A 20,540-nucleotide genomic window follows, 5' to 3' on the forward strand; every position below is an offset into this window, starting at 1 on the left:
TCAAACATACGCTTTTAATATGTTGGCAGCCAGTTGCCACTCGATGCCAAGCAAAGGCAGGTGTCGGAGACAGTTTGTGTTCTGCTTGCTGAAGCATTTGGTGTCATGCTGGCGACTCTGATTTCATCACAGGGAAAGGCAGGTTGATGCTGCGCAGAATAATTAACCGCTGGTTTATTCCTCCCCTTGAAAGAAGTGACAGAAAACACCACTCAGGTGACATTTTATGCAGCCAAAGTATTGCAGACTTCAAGCAGTTGAGAGGGAAAAGATCAGTGTTTCAGTTTTTTCAGGTTTACTGGTAGTTGAGCCCGGAGTGCCTGGGGTTGGAACAAGATCGTCTTTCCAACCTTTCCAACCCAAACCATTGTGTAATTCTGGGACTCTGTGATAAAGTCGCCCATCAAACCACACCGGCCTGGGTCTGAGGGGCAAGATGTGATGGTGAAGAGACAGGATTTATAAACAGGCTGAAATATTTATTTGGAATGGAAATTCCTCTTGTCTTCATTATTAGAAGATGCTGATAGCATTGACAAAGCTCGATAGCTTGGCTTGGTTGCCCCAGACCCCCAGCATGCCTGTTCCAAAACCCTGCTGTAGTCCCCGGGTCAGCGTTACTGTATTAACGAAATCTGTCAGATTTTGGCCTTATTTAGGCCTTATCTGAGGGTGTGGACAACTCAGTTTTAGGGTTTTGGGGTTCAGCGGGGTGGGCAGAAGCTGGCTGGCGCCGGCCAACGCGAGGTAATGAAGCACCGATCCGTGTGCACCGGGAGCAGGGAGGGGAGGGAAATTCCCGTTCCACCGGGAGCAGCTGCGAGCCCTGGGACGGGGGCCACAGCTGCGGGACGGGGAGCGGCTGAAGCGGGACCCTGGGGATTCCAAGACGCCAGGAGAGTCGGGGTTCAATAGGGACCGGTTCAGTAGGGCGGGGTTTCAGTCCGGCTGGGGCTGAGACCGGGATCGGGATCGGGACCGGGATCGGGATCGGGACCGGGATCGGGACGGGGCACTCCAGCCCCCGGGCGCGCCCCCGCCTCCGGCGGCGCGCGCAAAGCCCCGCCCACCCCTCGCCTCTCAGCCAATAGAAAGCCCCGAGCGAGAGCCAGGCGGGGCAGGGGAAGCGGCGGCCACGCCCCCAGCCCCCGCCCCTCAGCCAATAGACAGCGCGGGGCGCGCCGGGGGCAGCGCTGATTGGCCGGGGCGGCGCGGTTGCTAGGCAGAAGCGGCGGCGCGGTGCGGCATGGCGGGCGCGCTGGGCGTGGGGCCGGGGGTGCTGGCGCTGCTGCTGCTCTGGGCCATGGCGCTGCTGCTCGTGCTGGCGCTGGCCCGCGCCGGCCGCGCCCGGTGAGTGCGGGGACAGGACGGGATGGGGCCCGGTGAGCGCGGGGACAGGGCGGGATGGGGCCCGGTGAGCGCGGGGACAGGGCGGGATCGGGCCCGGTGAGTGCGGGGACAGGGCGGGATCGGGCCCGGTGAGTGCGGGGACAGGGCGGGATCGGGCTCAGTGAGTGCGGGGACAGGGTGGGATGGGGCCCGGTGAGTGCGGGGACAGGGCGGGATCGGGATCGGTGGACGCGGGGACAGGGCGGGATGGGGCCCGGTGAGTGCGGGGACAGGGCGGGATGGGGCCCGGTGAGTGCGGGGACAGGGCGGGATGGGGCCCGGTGGACGCGGGGACAGGGCGGGATGGGGCCCGGTGAGTGCGGGGACAGGGCGGGATGGGGCCCGGTGGACGCGGGGACAGGGCGGGATGGGGCCCGGTGAGTGCGGGGACAGGGCGGGATGGGGCCCGGTGGACGCGGGGACAGGGCGGGATGGGGCCCGGTGAGTGCGGGGACAGGGCGGGATGGGGCCCGGTGGACGCGGGGACAGGGCGGGATGGGGCCCGGTGAGTGCGGGGACAGGGCGGGATCGGGCCCGGTGGACGCGGGGACAGGGCGGGATGGGGCCCGGTGAGTGCGGGGACAGGGCGGGATGGGGCCCGGTGGACGCGGGGACAGGGCGGGATGGGGCCCGGTGAGTGCGGGGACAGGGCGGGATCGGGATCGGTGGACGCGGGGACAGGGCGGGATGGGGCCCGGTGAGTGCGGGGACAGGGCGGGATCGGGATCGGGCTCGGTGAGCCGCAGGGATAGGCCGGGATCGGGCCCGGTGAGCCGCAGGGACAGGCCGGGATCGGGCCCGGTGAGCCGCAGGGATAGGCCGGGATCGGGCCCGGTGAGCCGCAGGGACGGGCCGGGCCCGCCGGTGCTGAGCTCGCCCCGCCGCTCTCCGCTGTCGCCGCAGGGCCGCCGCGGTGCCGGTGCTGCTCGGAGCCGCCGCGCTCACGGCCGCGCTGCTGCTCTTCCCCCGGGAGGGCGAGAGTCCGGCCCCGGCCGGCGCTGAGGAGGTGAGCCCGGGCATGAGCGGCCGGGCGGTCCCGGGGCGGGAGGAGCCGTGCCCCGGGTGTCCCCCGAGGCCCCGGGGATGGGCCTGGATTGGCTCCCAGGGTGCCCTGAGGACTCAGGGGTCGCCCCTGGAGACCAGTGCATGGCCCCAGCTGCTGCCCTGAGGCTCCGGGGATGGGCCTTTACCTTGGGAATGGCCCCAGATGGGTCTTTGACCCAGGGATGGGCCCCAGTGGCCATCGCGAAGCCCTCCTGGGAATGGTTCTTTACCCCAGGGATAGGCCGAAAGGATGCCCTGAGGCCCCGGGAATGGACTTCCACCTCAGAGATAGCCCCGGCACCATCCCTGATGCCCGGGGGATTGCCCTGTGCTGGCTTTTTGCTCTCCTGCGGCTGTTCTCGGGCGCCTCTCCCGCTGGCACAGGCCGTGTCGCTCGCGGAGCCGGTAACTATTAATTTCTCTAACTAAATTGCTGATTTACACACTGTTCATCAGACCCATGGGGTTCGGCTGCCCTCCTCCCATCCCCGGGGGCTCTGGGCAGGGATTGCACTCCCAGCTCCAGCAGCCTCTGCTCCCTCTCTGCCATTCCCTTTCCTTAGAGTTTTCCTTCCAATTCTGCAGCCTTTCACTTTTCCCCCAGCTCTGTTTTCTGATTAAAGCCCAATAACAGCTCTTTAGCTCTCTTGTAGGTTATTGCCATGCTCGAGCATGAAGCCACCTGCATTGTCAGGCACAGGGATCTCCCCCAGGTTTTGGATCAGGCTGTCTGAGCTGCCACCTTGAGCCCTCCCAGAGCTCTTTGGGCTTTGAATACACAAAGTTTTGTGGCCTTTCAGGTGCCGTTTCCTCTGTTCTATTATTAATGCATGATAATTACTGCTCTTCTGGTTCTTGTTCTGTGTAAATCCCTACTAAAAGATACTTACAATGTTCTTTTCTTCTCTCTGTGTCACATCTGACCCGCTTGTGTGAAGGTTAGGAGTGAGATGAAGGGCAGCCCAGCACATGTTTGTTGCCTGGGAGGCAAATGGAATTGGAAAGCTTATTTTTTTACGGATCTTCAATTGGACTGGACCTGCCCTGCCTATCAATAATACATGACCTGGGCTTTCTGCACCAAAACTCGGCTAATTGGCTAATTAAAAAGTGAAACGTGCAGAAGGAGCCGGCGCTTCTCTCACCAGAGACTCTCTGCAGCAGCACCAGGGCTGAGCTAATGCGATGGATAAAGCTGAGCCGGGGCTGAGCGGAGCTCTGGGGGTCTTGGGAGCAGAGAGGGGGATTTCATAAGCAGCCTCCTCACTGTGGGCTGCTCTTTGTGTCTTGCCTAGCTACCACAGCTTTTTGTTTTGGCTTTGTTTTTTTTTCCTTTTCTCACTATCTCCCTTCTAAAAGGCAATCAGGGCTGGAGGTTTGTGGCTGGGGAGAACTGCTTCAGGCCTTGACTCCTGTCTCTTCCCTGTGCTCAGTGCAGTGCTGCTCCACGTTAACATTCCCAGTAGCTTTTTGCAGGGATTCTTGTGCTGGTTTGTCGCACACCCACAGAGAGTGCCCGTGCCGGGGATGAAAAGCAAGGAGGGAAACCTGGGGGAGCCCAGAGGTTCTCTTTTCCAGGACGTGGTGTGCTCCCTCCAGGCTCCTGGAGCAGATGGGGGCTGTGATGTGCCGGGTTCTTTGTGTTTCTCTTCCCTGCAGATTGTGGACACCTTCTTCATTGGCCGCTTCATCCTCCTGGCTGTGATGAGCCTGGTTTTCTTTGGGTGCCTGTTCCTGCTCCTGATTTACCACCTCATGGAACCTGTGTATGCCAAGCCGCTCCACAGCAGCTAGAGACAGCCACCTCTGCACAGAGGAAATCCTGATTTCGTGGGAATAAACCAGAGACCACGAGACTGTTCTGGAGGTGACCACGATGGTTTTTCTGAGCTCAGAAAGAGCCGGCAAAGCAAGTGAAGTCTTTGCTTCATCTACAGAAGCAAAGTTTGGTCTGAGCACGAGCCCGTTCTTCCCCAGGGGGTTCAAAGCTCTGCACCTGCAAAGGTGTGTGAACCTCTGAATCCTGCTCTCGTTTACAAGAGAGCTGAGATGCAGGCACTTGGTGCTGCTCTTGATCCAGTGCACTGAACTGAACCCACGTGGTTTGTTACTGTTACCCACAAGAGACGGTTCCTTCCTGCTCCTTTTTCACTGTGGTTTAATAAAACTCTTGGAGAAATCCCTGACTCAGGCTTTATTTATTCTACAGGGATGTCACATTTGGCCATGCTGTGGGGACAGTGCCCATGAGAACTGCCTTTTTCTGGGGCAGACGTGGGGGGTTGAGGAAAAAACAAGCCAAATAAACATCAGTGTGTGGCTGTGGATTGTTTGGGATGGTCCCTTGGACTGGAACTCGGGGGCTTTGGAGTGGGGAGTGAATAATGTGCAAAATGATACCGGAACAGCAAAGGGAAAGCTGCCCTCCCCAAGTGAGGGAAAAGCTGTGTCTCACCCCCCTGTGCCGAGTCCTGCCAGCCATGGAACAGCCCCTTGCTGATACCTGAGTGTTCCCTGCCTGGGAAGGACCCCGAGGTGTCACCCTGGGTGCTGCCAAAGGCTCACAGTTGCTGCCACCCTGAAACTTCAAACCATTGCTCGATTCTAGCACAGATCCTGCTGCAGCTGCTGGTCAACCCCAATGCCTTCCCTGTCCCTCTTTTCCCTCCTGGGGGAGAAAACACTCTCTATGTTTTGCTATGGGGTTGAATCCCATTTTTGTCCCTATTTTGGGGGGAAGCCAGGGGAACAGCCCTGCTGAAACAGAGCAGCGGTCAGGGTCAATACAGCCAAAAACTTGAGGCAGAAACTTAGATTTTTATTATTTTACTCATTTTACGGATTTTTTTTTTCATTTTGAACTGAAGCCAGTAAATTAAAGAACCAACTGGATTTTCCCAGCCCTGTCCTGACAGCTGTCAGTCACCAAACAGTTTTTCAGGACATGAAAGATTGATAAGGCAGAGCCAGTGGGCGTGGAGGTGATGCTTCCCCAGCAGAAAATGCCCCAGCACCCCAGAGCACTAACTCAGTCAGCTAAAAAATGCAAGCACAGTCCCAAAAAAAGCAGAGAAGAGGCATCTCTGCTTTCCAAACTGCTCAATCCCTTCCTGTCCTGATGCCTGTGTCCAAGGGAGCCGAAAAATTGTGTTAAGGAACACGCCGAGCGTTTATGCAACACAAGCACATTGGGGTCTCTTGGTGATTTTGATGTTACGCCTGAAACAAAATTCATATTTAATTCAGCATCTTAATAATGTTTATGAACACGGAGTTTGTCTGGCAGCTCCAGCTCTGTGCCTGCCGTGTCGTTATCCCCACTTTTGTGGGATGGTTTGGGGAGCCTCAGTGAGGCCACGGCGGCGTTTCACCAGGGCTTCAGTCCAACGAATGGGAGGGAAAGCACAGCAAAAGCAGCTGGGACACTAAAAACCCAACCCTAAAAGCAGAAACGTGAAACTTCTCCCCATTTTGCACTGTAATTAAACCCAAATAAGGGCTTTTTCTGTCCCCTTAAACTGTTTGTGACTAAAATGAAATCAAAAGCTGATCGTGCAGGAGTTATTTTGGGGAGAGCAGAAAGCCATGCTGCAAGAGAGACGTGGTAGCTCCTGCTCAAGGAGGCCATTTCAGCATTTTCCCAAAAATCCCATTAACTGGGGAAAGGGCCTCATGTGCTCTCACCCCCACCAAGATATTTCAAGCTCCATCCTCATCCTTCTCAACCCTTGGCAGTGGGGAACAACCAGCTGGATGAGCTCAAGCTGGGCTCTCTGTATTTATTTATTCTGGGGAGTTCTGCTCCTCCCCGCACAGGGGCTTTCCAAACGGTTCCAGTTTATTTTTGGAAAAGGAAAGACCACGTCAAGGAATTGGTATGAGCCGGAGCTGCTTCCCAACCAGCCCCAAATGGTGATTTTTTGCTTCCATCCCCATCTCAGACCTCCAGCTCCTGGAAGATAACCTCTTGCTGGCACATCTGCCTCCGTCTAGCAGCCTGATCCTTTATTTTGGAATTAATGTGCCACAGGAGGGCAGGTTTGTCTTAAACCCCAACCTCTCAGTTGCTGGTGAGGGTTTTGGGACCTCGGAGGATGTTCTTTGGGATCTCCTTTGGGTCAAGGAGCCCTGCTCCAGCCCGAACTTATCCAGCCTTCCTCTTGCAGGATGCGAGAGCCAGATCTGCCGTGTCCCGAGGTGCAAGCCCCATGCAGGCAAAAAATCGGGCTGAATCTCAGCACTAAAAATCCCATGTGTGCCAGGATGAGGGCAGACCGGCTGCTTTCAGGTCAGGCGGAAAACCAGCCCGTTTTCCCCCCTAAATTCTCTGCCTGGCTGGTCAGAAATGAGCAGGGATGCTCCTACACCGGGATGCTCCCACACCGGGATGCCGGTGCCCAGCCAGTCCCAGGCTCACCAGCCCGAGGGCAGCTGCTCCCTCCTGCCTGAGGCCAGGCAGGGAGCAGTGCCAAAGCAGACGTGGAGGGAGCACGAGTGTCTGCAGGGGAAACTCCTCTCCTTGATTTAAAGTCCTTGGATGACGGCAATTCCTCATGTCTCACGCTGCTCTCTGCTGGCACTTAATTACCCTCACTGGAAAAACTGCCCTCAGATTTCCACCTTGACTTTGCTGACTTCAGCTTCCCAGCTGTTGGATCCTGATTTGCCTTTGGCTGCTAATTAAAAAGCCCTTCAGCCTTTGCCAGCTGCTCCTTGCATAGGTAATTACAGACCGTGCCCCAGCCACCTCTTCACCTTCCCAGCAGACCAGCGGCATTCCTCCAAAATCTGTGTGCGCAACCTCTTCCCAATCTGCCTGCTGGTGAATGGTGTTGCTGTGCTGGGGGACTGTGGGGTCACCTGGAAAAAATCCCAAGCCTAAAGAGCCCAAACCAAGCCTAAAGAGCCCAAATCAAACCTAAAGAGCCCATTTCAGGTGGATTTGTCCCATCACAGGACGGAGGTGGACACGTGTCCCTGCTCTGAGGGCTCGCACAGCCCCTCACTGCCATGCAGTGCCCAAGGGGCTCGTGGTGGAGGAAAAGCAGCGGCCCCTTATCCAGCAGAAGAGGAACAAGGCAAGTTGCCTTCCAGATTCCTCCCAGAGGATCTCAGCTCCATTTAAACAGTTTTTTGGCTAAGGCAAATGCAGGGGATCCACTCTCTGCCTTCCCGCTCAACCCTCAATTCCAAAGCCCAGTGAGATCTGGAGTTTTCTTTGGCATTTGGCTCTTTTTATTTTCAGCTTAAAACTGCCATGGGCTGTGTGCCCTTTCTCCTCGCTCCTGGCAGCAGAGCCGAGGCTGTTCAGACTTTCCAAACATAAGTGGGACATGGCCCAGGCCTAAATTTGTCCCGGAAAAATTGTAAGCAGCTGAAAGAAGAAGCAGGAGGGGGGGAAAGGCAAAAAAAAAAAAAAAAAAAGGAAGAAAGCGGGGGAAAAAAACCCCAAACCAACTTGCTGTTGCAATAAGCCCCCATGTGTGTCAGGAGTTCTGGGATTTTTTCTTGAACATGTATTTCAAGGCCCCCCACAAGAGAATGGTCATTAAGCAATGTGAAAACTCCATCACACGTGCACTGGAAGAGCCATTCCCAGCCCAGCACACGGATCTCTGCTGGGAGCGAGGTCCTTGTGCCCTCAGAGGCCACATGGGCCACGAGCCAGTGGCCTGGGGACACTGCAGGCTCAGCCCTGCGGCTCTGCTGAGGACAGACCTTGGCGTGACACCTCTCCCTCTGGCTCCATCAGGGTTTAGCCCAGCAGGATTGATATTTTCCTGGGAAAAAGGGCAGTTGGGGATGGTGTTTTTCTCTGCCTGCTCCATCATTTTTCCTACTTTTTTTCCCAAGCAACCAGGGAGTTTCCAAGGCCCATTGAGCACCACTGGTCAGAGCAGAGAGGATTGAAGGCCATCACTCTTTGGCCACCTCAAACCTGCAGCTGCCGCTCTCCAAGCTGCCTGTTCCCCTGTGCCACTCCATCACCTTCAGGGGTTTACAGGGAGTTGATCCAACCGGCTAGCGAGTTTCCTCCTTCCCCCCCACCCCCCCTTTTCCCTTTTGCTGATGAAATCAGCACTTAATAAAATCACATCAGGCCCAGATGTTTTCTCCCCAGGTCAAGATCCAAGGAGGTGAAGTCAATTGGAGCTCCAATTTATCCCAGGCATACACCTGGCACCAGGCACCGCTCCGCCCTGGGCACAGAGCCGGAGCCTGCCCAGGCACGACCCCCGGATGGCGAGGGACTGGAATCACATCCCTGAGAGCTGCTGGGCCCATGTTGGGAGGAAAATGTGGACACATTGGGAGCAATTGGGATCAACTGGAAGGTACTGGAACCATGCTGAGGAGACTGAGACCGCAACTGGGATCATACTGGGAGCAACTGGGACCACACTTTGGGCAACTGACAGAAACTGGGATCGTCCTGGAGGTAACTGGGAGTAACTGGGAAAGACTGGGGTCATTCTGAGGTATCTAGAACATTACTGGGGCAACTGGGAGTCCCTGGGAATGACTACAAGCATGCTGAGGGCAACTGGGATATACTGGGAGCGTCTGTAACCATACTGGGGCTGACTGGAACCATACTGGGACCACGCTAGGGGCAACTGGGTGTAACTGGGAGCATGTCAAGAGGGACTGGGACTATTCTAGGGGCAACTGGGACCATACTGGGAGGAACTGGGAATAACTAGAACCATGCTGGCGGCAACTGGGGTCATACTGGGGTCACAGTGGAAGCAGCTGGGTCCATGCTGTGTGAGACTGGGATCACACTGCGAGTGACTGGAATCATACTGGGATTGACTGGGAGTGGCTGTGAGCAACTGGACTCATGCTGAAAGCAACTGGGGAGAAGTGGGAGTGACTGGGAGAATGCTGGGGCCTAAAATATCGGGGTCGAAGCTCTGTGGGTCAGGGCCCCCCCCCCCGGAGCACACAGCTGGCTGCACAGCTGGCCCTGGCTTCAGTCAAGTGACACTGGGGGGGCCTCTGAGCCCATCCCTGCCCGGGGAGCCTGCAGGGCTGGCAGCCAGCGGCACCTCCTGCGGCCCCTCCTAATTAGGAAGTGTCTAACGAAGATCATCGGCTGCCTGCACCGGACCGAGAGCAGCCACAGTGTGCGGACAGGTCACCGTGGTGGGGGGGTTGATGCACGTTCCTCTCCTGGAGCTAAATGGTGTGATTTTGGAATGTTAATAATCAGGAAAAACGCTGGGTTCGGTGTTTTTTGCAGTGGGATGAGTCAAGGAATAAACCCAGCTTAATTTGAGCTCAGCCCAGGGATGCTCTCTGTGTAGAATAAGCAGCACTTTGTTGGTGAGGCAGTGCCTGAAGTGATTTGGCATCATCCTCCTGATCCAGACCCTGGAATACCAAGCATCTGGATGGGGCAGGCTCACAAACAAGAGACTGCACATGGAGAAAAGCAAGAAGAGGGGTGTGTGATCACTGCGAGGGGGGCTGAGCCCAGTCAGGACATGGCACAGAGTGGCCACACAGGTTTTGCACGTTTTTATTAATAAAATGGCCGATGGTGAAGAATTGACCCAGAAAACCGTTTGGCCAGGGCCCTTTGACTGCTCCTCGCCCCTGCCTCCGTTGGAAGCAAACCTATGGTGGCAGTGAGCCCCCGGGGCCGTGCCCGAGGCTGGGCTGCAGCTTTGCCCAGACGCGCTCCCGGTGTGCCCCAGCCTCTCTCCTCCCTCTGGGCTTGGGGCGGCTCGCAGGGGGCACGTCAAAACTCCTTAAACCTGCGGGGAGAGGAGAGAAGCGAGCGGCTGAGCGCGGAGGGCAGCGCTGGGATCGATGGTGGACACGGCGGTGCTGCCAGAGACGGGAAGGGAAAACAGCTCTGCCCCATCTGCACCACAAGGAGGAGAAGCAGGCACAAGGAGGAGATCCAGCCACTGTTTTGTCTCTGGCCAAAGCTGAAATATGGCTAAAAATCCTACGGCGTTTGTGCCTCTTCTCTGCAAGCTGCTCCAGAGACGCTCCCCAAAGCCCTAAAGACACTGCAGTAGTTCCACAAACCGAGCCAGCTGCTTCCCCCAGCAGAAACCAGCTGGAATTTGGTGCAAACACAGATGCTATCAACCCCTCCAGGACAGTCCTCATCCTAACCAGCCCCGGCACAAGAGAGCGGAGCCCGACAGCCCTCCACCGGCAGCCGGAGAAGGAGATTTGGGCCGCACTTACCGCAGCACGAGGCCCAGACTATTGGTCTTTCACCTGCAGACACAAGACATAAGGGACGAAATGTTCGCAGGGGGTCAGGGTATGGCAGCCCCACTGCCAGGAGCGGCTGTGGCCCCTTCCTCTAGGTGTCACATGGGAGGGTGGGTGGCAATCAGAGCCAGGCCAGTGCTGATTTGGAGATTATTTATACACTCGCTGCAGTGATTCGGCTGCAGATTTGATTAGTGAGCCCTGGCTGCATGTAATCAAGCTCAGTAGCACAGGTGGGCAAAGCCTTTAAATTCAGTCGTTTCAAGTGCATTAATCAATCCCAATCGATTGGGCATCTGGGCCAACATCTCCTAAGTCAGCCGGAGACAAGGATGCACTGCCCAGCCACATCCCCCTCTCCCCACTTCCTCCCACCCCACCACCCTCCCGGACTCCTCCCCAGCCATTGCAATTCGATCCTTTGATTCCCAAATCTTGATCTCGGCCCTAAATGATTGGGGGAGTGGCTATTTCTAGGCTGAGCCTGCAAAGTGAAACTCAGAATCAGAACGAATCAGGCTTGTGTTTGCATTTAATCCTCAAGGCTCAAGTGGAGATACTTACACCGAGCTACTTCCCATCCATCACTGACTCTGTTAGTTGCACACTAGAGCTACAAAGACACAAGGACGGTGTGTTTAGCACCCCAAGTGTTTTTTGAGGTGCAGATGGCTAAAATCCCCCAGGTGCTGCCTTGGCTCAGGGTGGAAATGTCTCTGTGGCCACAGGAGCGAGACATCAGGCAGACGGCCTCTCAAAGCCCGGGGCGATGCCCACGTGAAGATGCAGCAGCAACAGCAAGGGATAACAAACATCTTTCTGGAGTGGCAATGACACCGTGTTTTGGCATCGTGGGACCAGAGGCTGCCCCAGGTTGGTAACTACGTACCCTCTCTGCCTCGCCATGTAGCCACACCAGCCACGGGCCTCTTTGACCACCACACGAGCAAGGAGCTGCAAGAGGAAGGGTGGAGGATTACTGCAAGGCTGGTGGCACTGCAGCCTCCAGCCTTGGCATGAGTATTTCCATCACCAGGAGATCAACTCAACAGCTCTTCCTAGCAAAGAGCCTATGAACTAAATCTGTGCGAGGAGGAGGTTGTTGGGAAAAGCCAAGTGAAGGCAGAGGTTTGGAGTCGATACAGGCCTTTGCAGTTTGCCCCGTGCCTGGATGTCTTCTGAGAACCATCTGTACCCTCCACAAGTGAGCAGGCAGCTAAAAGGGAGTGTGTGAAACCCCAGGGTAGAGAAAGGAGTCCTACTGAGGAGAGACCTACCAGACAAGCCAGGACGTCAGCTGCTATCAACATGTAAAAGACATTATTCCAGCCCGTGGGAGAGATGAGCCCGGCGAGCAGCGGCCCCAGTGCAGCACCTGCGAGGGCACATGAGCCACATTAGCCCGTGTTCCCCTCCTTGAGAGGGGAACCAGCATCCCCTGGCCATACACACCAACAGATCCCGTGCCGTCGATGATGGCCGTGACAGTCGAAAGGGCTTTGGCATTTCCTTTGAGAGATTCATGGGTTCCCTGTAGGGATAGAGGAATAAAACATAAGGAGCAAAAGCAGCTTTGGGATGCACAGCTGGCAAGTCCCAGAGTGAGGCCGATGTCCCAGGCAGCACTTTCCATGTGTCAGACCCAGCCACAGACAGGAAGACCAAATTCAAATGCTGCCTGCAGCCAAACCATGGCAAAACCCGGATCACCAACAGCAGGCAGAAATTCCCAGGGGATTTGTCACCAAATATTTCCACTCTGCTTGTGCTCAGAGGGAGATGCAGCAAAGCTGAAACACAGTCGTGTGGCCAAGGTGAAAAAGCAACAAGAAAAACCCCCGTGTTTAAGGGAGGGCACAGAGCACAGCACCAGGTGTGACAGCTCTGCCCTTCTCCACTGGGCTTCAGAGGCATTGGAAAACAAAGGTAAAATGCAAAAATCCCAGCAAAACATCCCTCTGGGAAAGAAGGAACAGCCTCTGGGTGTGCAAGGGCAGCGTGGCGGGGTCTGAGGTGCGCCTCTTACCAAATCTGCTGACACCGCTGTTGTGATGAGTGCGTAGGGCCCATTAACCAGAGCACCACAGATGATCAGCATCGCTGCAGAGGTACCCGGGAAGAGATTAAATCTTTAGGTGCAGGGAGCAGCAGGACATTGGATCCATCATCCCCAGCCCGTGTGTGGACATCGCTGTCCCACTCATCCATCTCCTGTGCATCTTCATTTTCCCATGGAGATCCCACCCAGCAGGCAGTGAACACTCATCCAATACCACCCTCCCCAAAATTCAGCCTAAGAGCCTGGCTCAGGAGGAGGAATAAAGGCAGGTGAATCCACAGTATCTTCCATCACCACTTCAGTGACAGGAGCAGGCTGCACCACGGAGCTCCTTACCTATTGATGTGCCAATGCCGTTCTGACCGACGTGGTTATACAGGAACAGCTGGAAAAGAGACACAAGGAGAAGCAGTTGTGGCTATTCCAGCTGTTTTACCAAGCCTTTTCCTTGCAGCAGTACCCTGGGGATGGGATGGAGAATGTGGGGACCTGAATTACTGCTGGTGTCAAGCGCCAGCTGGGCTGGGGGGCTGAGTGCACCCCTGACATCTGCATCCCACCGATGAAATACCTGGCAGCTGGCAAACAGAGGTGCTGCCACGATTTACGGCCACCGAGGCTCCACTGCCTCCCACGGCTGCAGTCAGACACTAATTTGCCCCCATGGTGCTATCGGGGCTGTGGATGTGACCCAGCCCCTCTGCTTCCCAGCGTGCTCCAGCAAGGCTCCCATCCCCGAGCCAGCCAGGATTGGATTACAGCTAATTAGCCCCGTTGTGGAAGCAAAGCCAAATGAGCTCTGTGCAGGTGCTTGGGAAGGACATCCAGGCCAAGCTCCAGCAGAGCATGAGGCCATTGGCATGGGGGCTTTTGGGATGAAAATCAAAGAGACAAAAGCTGGACCGGCTCAGTGGGACCCCCAAGGCTTTGAGCAGAGTTATGGCAGGATGGGAAAAAAAAAACCTACAGGGTTTTTTTAGTTGTCACGGTCTCTGTAATCCCCTCCCAGCCCCTAGAGATGGACATCCCTCCCAGGAACATCTGGGCGCGTGAATCAATCCCAGCTCTCATCTCAGCCGAGCGCGTGACCAGCTTATCCCGGGAAGAGGAAGGCAGCTGTGACTCAAAGGAGCCGGAGGATGGCAACCCCTCGTGACAGGTTTGGGGCCCGCGTGACAGCTCACCATGGGAGCGGCGACCACCAGCATCACGCAGCACGTGGTGGCCCTGCCGCCAGTGTAGTCAGAGATGAGGCCAGCAAAGACCCCCCCTACAAGAAAGAGTCACAGGTGTCAGTCACACCACCCCAAAGGCAGAGCTTTGCCCTGCTTTGGCCCCAAATCCAGCGTGATGCTCTTTCATCCCCCATCTTCTGACCAGTACGTCCCCAAGGTTAAACACAATAATATCAGAGTGAAGAGCTTTGATTTATCCCTTCCACTTCCTCCCTACAGATGGTTTCTCAGCACTTCCATGCAGCTCTGGTCTCTTCCATGCTTGCAAAGTGTAGGGAAAGAAGTGCCTGAGCAAGCGAGACCTGAGGAAAGAGGCTGTGATGGTCATCAAAACAAATGGATGCCAAAATAAAATTGAGGGGTGTTTGCTGCCTGCTGAGTGCTGTGAACACTGAATAAACCTCTCTGGGGAAAGAGATGGTGTTGCCTGTAGGGGGGGGACCAGCCAAGGCTGGTCAAGGCCAGGATTGTCCCTAAATCATCCCTGATCCACCCCCTCCACCTGGGTGTGTTGACGAACCTAAAATACCCCCAACATCAAAGAGGGTCGACAGGTCCCCGGCTTCCTTGGCACCGAAATGAGCTACGAGGGAGAAGAGAAGAGTGAGGAGATGCTTCCTTCGCAAGGCTCGCTCCCGCCTCGCTGTCCCTAAAACTCACCAACGTTGACAATGTAGAGGGGCAGCCAGTAGAGGAAGGTGTAGCTCACCAGTTTGGCAAAGAGCAGGCACAGGGAGAACTCCACCACACCCTGGGAGGAGAGGAGGAGACATCAGAGGAGCCTCCTTCTCCCAGCCTCCTCCAGATGGTGGGTTTTGCCCATTTTCTGCCCTGTGGACACTCTTTTGATCATCTGAGCTGCTCTGGCTTTGCAGCACTCACAGGTATCCGAAGTGCCCCAAGGAAGCTGATGGCTTCGGGCTCCTCAGCTGGCTCCTTGGGGCTGTGGGAGTGGTCTGCACTGCTCTGGCCTGAGAGGCTGAGCGGGCCCTCGTTGGAGGTGACTGCTTCAGGATCCTTCTCACTGATGGTCACTCCTCCAGGATCCTCATCAGGGGCCATCTAAAAGAAAGCCAAAAGCAGGAGAAGTGGCTGTCACAGCTGGAGGAGGCTGAAACATTGGATCTGGGGCATGACCCAGAGGATGCTCACAGTGGAAGAGCAACAGCCATCCCCTGTGACAACTGAACATTGCTCCAATTCCTGCCATTACAGCCTGATGACCCAGTTGCACCCTGAGTGACACCCAGCCCAGGACAAGCCTGTTGGGAATCCGTGTGACTCACGTGATGCAGAGGTGGACTGCAGTCAACATCTTCAGGATCTGCAGGGAGAAGGAATACCCTGTGAGAGCCTGGACCAGCCCCACTCCACCTGCTCTCCCTCCAGCATCTCGCAGGGGCTGGGAACCTCCAGGTGTAGGCTGCGTCTCTGGGTGCTTTCTTCCCCAGTAAAAACCCAAAGGACTTCCCAGATATTTCCTAGAAAGACAGGCTCAGGATTGACTGGTACAGGGGATGAGCCTGCCTGGATGACCCCAAAGGATGCTGAGCGTCCCCGTGGTGGTCAGATCCACATCCCTGCTAGCCACAGGTTGAAAATAAGTATTTGGGGTTGCCAAAAATGCTTCGAGATGGACAAGGTGGAAAATTGTATATATTACACTGGTTGTCTGCTGTGCCTCAGATCACAGCACTCACACTCCACGAGGAAGAAGAAGCAGATGATGCCCACGGTGGTGATGATGATGCCGGGCACAACGAAGGACAGGCCCCAGGCAGAGGAAACCCAGGCGCCGGCGATGAGCGACCCTAAGATGTTGCCGACAGAGGTGTGCGAGTTCCAGATGCCCATGATCAAACCTCTCCTGGTGGGGACACAGCCGGGTCAGTGTCACTGGGGGGGCTGCCAGGGTCAACAGGGACCAGGACTGGCATGGGACACATGGAGAAGAACTCACTTTCCTTTCCCAAACCAGTTTCCAACGCATGCCACGACCGCAGGCCAGCCAGTCGTCTGCACCAGCCCATTGCAGACCTGGCAAGAGATGGGGAGCATCACCCAGCAAGCACCAACTACAGCCACGGAGCCCTGCACTGTTTTGGGCAACTGGGCTCGAAAATAGCCACCCCTATTCCAAAGCTGTTAAGAAAACACTGGGTTTGTTTGTTTTTTTCCCTGCTGGGGCAGTCCTGGAGCCATTTGCATCATTCCCATGGCTAAACTGGGAGTGGCTGGTGTTGCCAAACCAGCTGCCCGCACTGCTCGGAGATGGGCACACCCGGCGGTTTCGACGCCCACACCACGCACAGCCAGGTTTTGCGGGGAATGGAAATGCTCAGTGATCCCCTGCTCAGAAACAGGGCCACCCTAATCCCTGAAGGCCACTGAAAAACTGGGATATGATAGTGATAAAGCCTGGACATCCTCCAGCACAACACACCTGCACAACGATGAAGTACCAGAGGACATGGATGTCCCAGAAGTAGCCGAGGCCGAAAAGTGCAGTGAAGAGCCCGCTCAGCACCATTCCCCCCGACAGGTAATAGCGCAGAGGGAGGCGCTCCCCAAAAATGCCGCTGCAGAGAGAGGGAAGAGCACAACAGAAGCTGTCACAGATGATGCCACTAATGGGCATTATCACACTGAGCCAGTACCCGAATCCTGAGCGGATCCCTGGCTGCTTTCCCATTAGCATGACCCCATCCCAGTGGAAACCAGTTTCCGGCAGACTGGTGCAAACTGGTGCGTGGAGGAAGGCCCTGGGTACCTGATAAACATCCCGATGGCGTAGGCCACCAGGAAGGCATTATCCAGCGCCCCAAAAAGCTCCTTGTAGTTGTCCCCATCTGGAAAACAAGATGGGGGCTTACTATTATTGAGATGTTTTATTAGGGCCACCTCAGCCTGGCACCCACCTTGTGTCCCCTCCCCATGGCTGCTGGCTTGGTCTTGTCCCCCATTCCCAAAAGCCTCATCTCCATGGGGGGTTCTGGGAGCATGGCCAGGTGCCATCAGCATTGGCACCTGGTCCTGTCCTGGATTTCACCACTCGATGCTGCCCTTCGGCCCAGGGGCACAGGACAGACACTCACCACTTAATCACCTCCGGGTGCCTAACGAGCAGCTGGTCCCCTGCCAAACCCCGGCCACGGCCTGGTTTTAGGCAATGGGGGTGCCCAGCTCAGCTGCCACGAGCGTGAGTTTTGGGGTGCTTGGGGGGGCTCAGCCTTACCAAAGGGGGCCCAGCAGCACCATGTGCTGCTGTTGGAGTCATTGTGGGGGTTCAGATCCAAGGCTGAGCAGTTGGGGTGCAGCTGGCTCTGCAGAGAGAGAGAGGGGGGGTGAAATCGAGGTGCTGTCAGCACCCCCCTCCCCATGTGCCCTCTCCAGGTTCCCTGTCCCCACAGCTGTGGTGAGGCTGGAGCTCACCTTGACGATGCTGATGGGTTTTCGGGAGAGGTGGTAGCTAGTGTAGGAGAGGAAGGTCAGTACCAGAGTCAGCCCCCGATAGCTGTGGGAGGAAGGAAGCAGTCAGGGTTTGTGGGACAGGGATGGGTGGCCTTAGCACCCAATGGGACTCTTCTACTGGATTGGTGACCCGAACCAGCTCAGCTGAGCAGGTCAGGAAGTGAACAGCCCCCCCAAAGCCCAGGACACGGCTTAAAAAGATCAGCTGAGTTTTGTGAGGAGCATCATCAAGCAGAGTTTCCAGCTCCTCAAGCAGTTACATCCCACCGAAACACAGGGTGAGCAAGTGCCTTCCTGGTGTCACGAGTGGAAACTGCGCTGATTCATCATCACTCCCGGGGTTAATCAAAGATAAGCTGGAAAAAAAAAGGCAGGAGGCGGGATGCCCTAGGCAACACCAGGTCCCCTTCCTCCACCAAATAGCCATTTCTTCCTCTTTGCTTGGATTAAACGCAGGGAAATGGGGGAGTCTAGGCTCGGGAAATGGGGATGCTGCTCCCATCAAAGCTGACAGATAAAGCCTGGAGAATCCCAAGTAGGATCTAGCGCTTTCTGGAGCAAGATGGGCATCTCTGAAGGAGCTCTCCTGCCTTCAGGAAGGGTTTTATGGCAGCACTGAGGATGCAAGTGATCAGGGGCAGCTGCAGCACACAGACATGTCACGGGGTTGCTCCAAGTTTAGAAAAAAACAACAATCTTTTTTTTGGTGGTTTTGGCCCATCCTGCTCCTCTCTGTAGTTTCACTTCTCCCTGGAGCTGCAGCAATGACAGGCACCATACAAATCCCGGGCAACCCCCTGTGCCGGGGTGCCGGCTCCAAGGCTGCACTGTGGCTGAGAAACTGCTGCTTCCCACCCCAAAAAATGAATAAACCACCCAAAATCACTGCTAGTGACTGCAGGGCTGATCCAACAGGAGCAGAGAGGCCACGGTAGGGAAGGGGAAGATAAACTTGTCATGCAGTGCCCGCCTGGGCCAGACACTTGGGTGTTGGTTTTTTTCTTTTTACCCTATGCGTTCTGGCAGAGAAAATTCCAGCTGATGGAAAACCAGGGGGAGTGCTTGGCAATGGGGTTCCAAAAAATCCAAATATTAATTGAAATTAAATGGGCAGCGGGCCCATCACCTCGTGAAAAGAGAAGGCAGCCGGCAAGGTCTCTGTGTTGGCCACATCACACTGAATTTTGAGCCTGAGGGCCTGAGACATCTGGAGGCTGGCGGGTGCTGCTGCCCATCTCGGGGTTCCCCCCCACTCCTGGGCCGAGTTCAAAGCCCTGAGCTGCAATCGTTGTGGGCTGACCCCGTCTCACAGTGGGTCCAGTGACTGAGGGCGATGCTGGGCCCTGGGTGAGTGACCCCCAATCCTGTGCAGGTCCCCACCCCAGGTCTTGTCCCCCTCCTGGTGCCGGTCCCCACAAGAAGTGACCTGCCAATCCAAGTCTGGTTCCTGTCCCAGTGTCAGTCCCCAGACAAGTGGTCTCCAGTCTGGCGTTGGTCCCAGTGCTGGCCCCCGTGCCAGTGCCAGTCCGTTGGTCCAGGGTCAGTCTCCATCCCAGTGCCAGTCCCTATGCCCAGGGCCAGTCTCTATTCCAGTTCTACTTCCAGTGGTTGCCAGTCCCCAGTGGAATGACACCCCCTCCTCCCTAACCCAGGGCTGATCGCTGCACCGGTTCTGGTCCCCATCCTGGTGTCGGCTCCTGTGTCCAGGGCCAGTCTCTATTCCAGTACTGGTCCACGGAAGAGTGAGCCCCGTTCCAGAGACTGCCCCTATCCCGGTGCCCATACCCTCTCTGCCCGATGTCAGTCCCTATCCCGGTGCCAGTCTCGATCCCGGTGACAGTCCCGATCCCGGTGACAGTCCCGATCCTGGCGCCGGTCCCTTTATCCCGAGCCGGTCCCGATTCCCGTGCCGGTCCCTACGTCCAGGACCAGTCCCGATCCCTCTGTTCAGAGCCGGTCCCGATCCCGCTGCCGTCCCCCCCATCCCGCTCCCCGATCCCGCTCACCGGCTGTCCCGGGGGAGGGCGCGGAGCAGGCGGACCCCGGGGGCGAGCGCTGCCCTCATGGCGGCGGCGGCGGCACTCGGGCACCCCCCGGCTCCTTTTCACCGCCCCCGGGGCCGCCGCTCCCGCCCCGCCGGCCCCGGTCCCGCCCCGGCCCTGCCCGGGCACAGCCCCGGCAGCGACGGGTGAACCAGGCTGTCCTCGCTCCCCCTAAAACAAAAACCCCCTCCAAATCCGGCTGGAACGAGAGAACGGCCGCGCTGGGCAGCGGGAGGCGGCAAAGCCCCGAAGGGACCGAGCAGCCCGGTTCGTATCTCCCCCGGGGCTCTTTGAGCTTCCCCAGATGCTGCTTTTTCCAGCAGAAAAAAATGGATTTAACTTTACCACTCCCATTCCCAGGAACCCTCGAACAGCCTCCACTGAGCTACCCCAGACATGCTTTGGGGTCATTGTCAAGGATTTGGGGAGATCTCCTCTCACCCCCCGCCCCTTTTAAAGTATCCCGTTGATCCTACTAGGGGCAGATCGACGATGAGGAGCAACAACAGCTCTATTTATTCCTTTAACTAAGCCCCAAATCAGCCCACAGCCCCTTTGGGGATCCCTCCAGAGAGGTAGGAACAGGGGTCCCCAGGGCCTGAGCAAGCCCTTGGGGACCTGCCAAAGAACTGCTTGTCCTCATCTGCCCGAGAGGTGAAATCAGTTACATAAAACCCATTTGCAGCTTTAGCCCTTTGCTTCCCTGCCCCGTCACAGGGCAGATCCTGCCCTTTCTGCACCCACTCCCAACACCCTGAATTAGGACCGCAGCACCTTCCCGTGACGCAAGCGGCAGCATCAGCCACCACGGATCTGTCAGTGAATGATTCCCCAGGGGGAACCGAGGAGCAGTCCCTGGCTCTGTGCCTCTGTGCCACCTCTGGACCGGGGGTGGGTTTGCTTTGTGCCCAATGGGATGGGAACAGGGAAAAGAAATGATCCGGCACGCTCGGCCACCCATCCTTCCTGCCACGGTTAATATTGGAGAGGGCAGCCAGCAAGGAGTAAATATTAATGACAGGGTATGGAGTAACCTCTGCCCAGGACCACGTTACCCCACCA

General features: G+C 56.6%; 2 protein-coding genes across 4 annotated transcripts; one reads left to right on the forward strand and one right to left on the reverse strand.

The window, feature by feature from the left end:
- Positions 1–1,236: 1,236 nt before the first annotated feature.
- Positions 1,237–4,612, forward strand: TMEM218 (transmembrane protein 218). The gene is made up of 3 exons (XM_068994697.1): positions 1,237–1,350; positions 2,293–2,395; positions 4,093–4,612. Exons 1-3 carry the CDS (start codon positions 1,247–1,249, stop codon positions 4,225–4,227), a joined length of 342 nt encoding a protein of 113 aa, XP_068850798.1. The 5' UTR covers positions 1,237–1,246; the 3' UTR covers positions 4,228–4,612.
- Positions 4,613–9,934: 5,322 nt separating this feature from the next.
- On the reverse strand, positions 9,935–19,535 carry SLC37A2 (solute carrier family 37 member 2). 3 transcript variants are annotated; one of them, XM_068994803.1, is made up of 20 exons: positions 19,443–19,535; positions 17,398–17,479; positions 17,201–17,288; positions 16,736–16,814; positions 16,409–16,544; positions 15,926–16,002; positions 15,666–15,832; positions 15,252–15,289; positions 14,848–15,027; positions 14,626–14,716; positions 14,486–14,548; positions 13,915–14,000; positions 13,067–13,115; positions 12,698–12,771; positions 12,124–12,202; positions 11,949–12,046; positions 11,561–11,625; positions 11,236–11,284; positions 10,642–10,674; positions 9,935–10,196 (listed from the first exon to the last, which is right to left on the reverse strand). In XM_068994803.1, exons 1-18 carry the CDS (start codon positions 19,499–19,501, stop codon positions 11,242–11,244), a joined length of 1,554 nt encoding a protein of 517 aa, XP_068850904.1. In that variant the 5' UTR covers positions 19,502–19,535; the 3' UTR covers positions 9,935–10,196; positions 10,642–10,674; positions 11,236–11,241. The 3 variants fall into 3 exon arrangements, with proteins under 3 accessions (XP_068850904.1, XP_068850905.1, XP_068850903.1); XM_068994804.1 differs by lacking the exon at positions 10,642–10,674; XM_068994802.1 differs by lacking the exons at positions 9,935–10,196; positions 10,642–10,674; positions 11,236–11,284 and having other exon boundaries at positions 11,291–11,625.
- Positions 19,536–20,540: the final 1,005 nt, after the last annotated feature.

The sequence above is a fragment of the Aphelocoma coerulescens genome, chromosome 24 (assembly GCF_041296385.1).
Source record: "Aphelocoma coerulescens isolate FSJ_1873_10779 chromosome 24, UR_Acoe_1.0, whole genome shotgun sequence".
NCBI classification, from domain to species: Eukaryota; Metazoa; Chordata; class Aves; order Passeriformes; family Corvidae; genus Aphelocoma; species Aphelocoma coerulescens.